Here is a 5,000-nt window from a genome sequence, read left to right on the forward strand (position 1 = left end):
CTTCTCTCCATATCATCCTTCAACTTATTTCCTTCTTTTTTTTTCACTATTATTCATACATTAAAGGGTCGGTTGTCTGATGCACCCTCTCCAATGCCTTCTTTCAAATGGATCCTCTTCCACCAAACCTCTTCTCTCCATATCATCCTTCACCTTATCTCCTTCATCTTCTTCTACTTCTTCTTTTTCACCCTTATCCCTACATTATATGGACGGTTGCCTGATGCATCCTGTCCAATGCCTTCTATCAAATGAATCTTCTTCCACCAAACCTCTTTTCTCCATATCATCCTTCACCTTATCTATCCATCTAATTCTCTGCCTCCCTCTTGATCTTCTCGCCTATCGCTTATAAAACTCGTCTTTGGTCTACAATATCTAAATTGATTAAATTGGAGGATAATTATAAATATAAATAATGAGGGTACATAGCAATAGTAATAATTATGATTACCTTTTTTATCGGGCACAAATAATTTCTCATTTCAACAATATTTCCTCTCATTCAAGTCATATCACTGGGCTCTATTCTGTCGCATGAGATCGAGTTCGAATCAAGGGAAATATAAACATCAATAATAACAAAAAATACAAGATAAATAATAAGCAATAATACAATAAAATCAACAACCAATAATACATAATCAGACACAAACTAAATATCTGCATTCTCAACAAAAACAAATTAATTGCCTATGACCTAGTTCCTTCGTATATCATTAAAATAGAGATATATAGTACACAGAGTATATCTTGTAAAATACGATATAAAATGTAAAGTAGATTAAAAGCCTTGGCCAAAGTAAACATGGAATGTTAACGCATGCAAAGTAAATCGTTACATTGATTTACTGATAACTATTCCATCGATAAGGCATATTGACTATCGATATGTCGTGGTGAGTATGTTACATGCACTCTTAATAATGCGTAACAAAGGTATATATACAGTATATAAATATATATATATATATATATATATATAGATATACATATATATATAAAATATATATATATATATATATATATATATATATATGTATATATATACAATAGGTATCTTTAGTTGAATAACATATACACATATTATATATATATGTATATATATATATATATATATATATATATATATATAGAAATGTACAGTATATATATATTATATATAAACCAATAATTCTTTACTAAAAAGTTTCACGCATTTTATTTGCAAATTCTAAATAACACCAATAATAATAATAATGATAATAATAATAATAATAATAATAATAGTAATAATAATAATAATAACACGACACAATACTCTTTAAAATAAAATAAAAAAGAATGTCGTCACTAAGACACTTTTTGTTCAAGTAAAACTACATAACTTGTTTTGAAATAATAGCCACTCACAATGCGTATCTATCCACAGTTTCGTTTTAAAGTCAAATCCAACGGAATAGTAAATTGGGAATACGGAAGAAAGGAGAAAGTTCGAAAACCTTGTGAACAGGAATAAAAAGCATTTCCACTTACCTTTTGAGATGGTTAAATATATGGTAAACATGCATAGCCATAATGAAAATTGTTATATTTCTCAAGGAAACAAACTCCATTTTTCGGGTGTTTGCAAATAACTACTTATTCATGCACATTGTATATACATGTGTGTATAAAAGGATAATAATATTATACATACATATACATGTATATATAAATCTATATATCTATATCTATATCTATATCTATCAATATATAGATATATATATATATATATATATATATATATATATATATATATATTTATATATATATATATATATATATATATATATATATGTATATATATATATATATACACACATATATATATATATATATATATATATATATGACGTCGTTAATAGTTTATATAGGACATATCTCTTTTGACGCTGTTACTGTTTTTAGAATGATATACTGTTAATTTATTCTCATCATTTATTTATTTCCTTATTTCCTTTTCTCACTGGGCTATTTTTCCCTGTTGGAGCCTTTGGGCTTATAGCATCTTGCTTTTCCAACTAGGGTTGTAGCTTAGCTAGTAATAATAATAATAATAATAATAATAATAATATATATATATATATATATATAGAGAGAGAGAGAGAGAGAGAGAGAGAGAGAGAGAGAGAGATAGAGAGAGAGAGAGAGAGGCACTTCAGCCAAATCTTAAGAGGAGGAGGCTATAAACCTTACCCGTAAAACTTTTTTATGGACCTTAATTAGGTTAAGGTCTTTTTAAATTTTACCTCCAAAAAAAAGGAAATTGAAAAAAAAAAAACCATTTGAAAATATATCATGAAAAAATACTATTCGTAAGAGCGCCTCGAAATAAATATTAAAATATATACGTTCAAAATGTGGATTATAGAGTTCTGGCTGAGCAGAAAAAAAAATGTTCTCTACCATTAACTGACACACACACACACACACACACATATATATATATATATATATACATGATAAATTTTGCACATTTAATCGTGTTTTTCATATTTCAAATAAGCCATGTATATCAACACATTAAAGTCAGGATTCTCTTATCTACCTTGGGATCAGAGCCCAAGGCGAAATCACTCAAAGACTATAGTATCTGTCCGGCGGGCTTCGAACCCTGGTCCAGGATACTTGTGTGACATTGACCATACCACTCAGCTACTGAGTGGTATGGTCAATGTCACACAAGTATCCTGGACCAGGGTTCGAAGCCCGGCCAAGATTCCTGGACTAGGGTTCTAAGCCCGGCCAGACCGATACTATAGTCTTTGAGTGATTTCGCCTGGGTCTCTGATCCCAAGGTTGTTAAGATAATCCAGACTTTAATGTGTTATTATATATGGCTTATTTGAAATATATACATACATATATGTATATATATATTTATATATATTATATATATATATATTATATATATATATATATATATATATATATATATATATATATGTATATAATGTGATAACCAACCATGTGCAAACTTGGGGTTAAGGTTAGGGTTAATTCAATTTACCATTTGATCGACCTTGACCTTTACCTTTGACCTATGACTTTCAAAAGTTTCACTACCCCATGAGTATAATTGTGGTCAGGGAGCTCTTTACAAAAAAAAAAAAAAAAAGACAATTGGACAAACACACAAACAGGGATGAAAATATAACCTTCCAACTTCATTGGCGAGGGTAAAAATGGATAAGAGACAAGTTCTACCTATGTCAGTCTCTAAATAATCCCACATGTACGTATATATTAATAGATGCTATTCTAAATACCTCTCTCTCTCTCTCTCTCTCTCTCTCTCTCTCTCTCTCTCTCTCTCTCTAAAATTCCTCCCTTAGTAATTATAAATTAATAAAGGCGATGTTCACCCACATTGAGTGTTTGTGAAGCATAATGAGGCATCCCTGAATTGAACTGAACGAAAGCTCAATTAATACGGTGGCGCGGGGGGAGGGGGGGGGGGGGTCATAAAATACAGAATATTAAAACGCGAAGGTAACACAAATTGTAATGTAATTACTATACTAATTACGTTATTCCAGATTCCATAAACTCATTTTATTTAATGAATTTTGGCTGGGTAAATATATATATATATATATATATATATATATATATATATATATAAATTACAAACTCAAACGGATTGGTTCCCCTGGCCCCATCGATAGCACAAGAAGAAGGGTAGGAATTGTTATTGACATATTTTAGTGCCATTCAAATCGGTCTGGTACCCTTACTCTTGTTGTTGTTATTATTATTATTATTATTATTATTATTATTATTACTTGCTAAGGTATAACCCGAAATGGAAAAGCAGAATGCTATAATCTCAGGGGCCCTAACAGGAAAAATAGCCCAGTGAGGAAAGGAAACAAGGAAAAATAAAATATTTTTAGAACAGTAACAACATTAATATATTTTCTATAAAAACTATAAAACTTAACAAAACACGAAGAAGAGAAATAAGATAGAATAGTGTGCCCGAGTGTACCCTCAAGCAAGAGAACTCTACCTCAAGACAGTGGAAGACCATGGTACAGCAGCTATGGCACTACCTAAGACTAGAGAACAATGGTTTTATTTTGGATTGTCCTTCTCCTAGAAGAGCTGCTTATCTCGGTAACGATTACAGTCTGTTATCATCTTAATTGGCATAAATCTATTCTTAACAAGGATTACACGTTTCCAAATCCGTTTTAATTGGAAGCTGAACAATTATCTCATCTAGGCACCGTCCATACATGCTAATAGTTATACCTTTCCAGTAACCATTATCCTGGATTACCAAACATCATACCTGGATGCTGGCCAATCATCTCATGAAGAGGTTGGTCAATCACCTTACCTGGAGACTGGTCAATCGCCTTACCAAGAAGCTGGTCAATCATCTTACCAGGAAGCTCGTTAATCACATACCTTGAGGCCGGTCAATCATCTTACCAGGAAGCTGGTCAATCATCTTACCAGGAAGCGGGTAAATCATCTTACCTGGATTCTAGTCAATCATCTTACCAGGAAGCTGGTCAATCATCTTACCAGGAGTCTGGTCAATCATCTTAACTGTACATAGGTCATTCAACTTACCAGGAAGCTGGTAAATCAACTTACCAGGAAGCTGGTAAATCATCTTACCTGGATGCTAGTCAATCATCTTACCAGGAAGCTGGTCAATCATCTTACCTGGAGGCTGTCCATTCATCGTAGGGGAAATTGGCGAAGACCAGTCGGTGAAGTTGACCACGCCGTCCATGCTGGACGCCCCTCCAAGCGCCCCAAAGACATACCGCTGGCTCTCGTTGGGCGAGGGCGGGGAGGTGGCCGTGGTGGTGGCTGTCATGGGCGTGGCCGCCGGGGAAGGCGATGAGGTGAGAGGGGCAGACTCCCCAACCACCTTGTCATCTAGGACGTGGTTCATTGTGACAGGCAGATGTGTTTCGGTTTTTTTTTTATTTTTTCAGTTTTTTTTTTTCAATTTTTAT

The 5,000-nt window shown here is 32.8% G+C and overlaps 1 protein-coding gene across 4 annotated transcripts in view; it reads right to left on the reverse strand.

The window, feature by feature from the left end:
* kcc (solute carrier family 12 member kcc) overlaps window positions 1–5,000 on the reverse strand; it is a 947,417-nt gene that overhangs the window by 284,452 nt on the left and 657,965 nt on the right. For 3 of the 4 annotated variants that reach the window (XM_068362573.1, XM_068362572.1, XM_068362574.1), the window contains exon 2: window positions 4,702–5,000. This exon is cut by the window's right edge and continues 90 nt beyond it. The exons of the other annotated variant lie outside the window; for it this stretch is intronic. In XM_068362573.1, the coding sequence (XP_068218674.1) occupies window positions 4,702–4,936 (235 nt within the window). In that variant the 5' untranslated portion in view covers window positions 4,937–5,000. The remainder of the gene's footprint in view (window positions 1–4,701) is intronic. 4 annotated transcript variants of the gene reach the window in all.

Source organism: Palaemon carinicauda, chromosome 39, assembly GCF_036898095.1.
Source record: "Palaemon carinicauda isolate YSFRI2023 chromosome 39, ASM3689809v2, whole genome shotgun sequence".
Classification (NCBI taxonomy): Eukaryota; Metazoa; Arthropoda; class Malacostraca; order Decapoda; family Palaemonidae; genus Palaemon; species Palaemon carinicauda.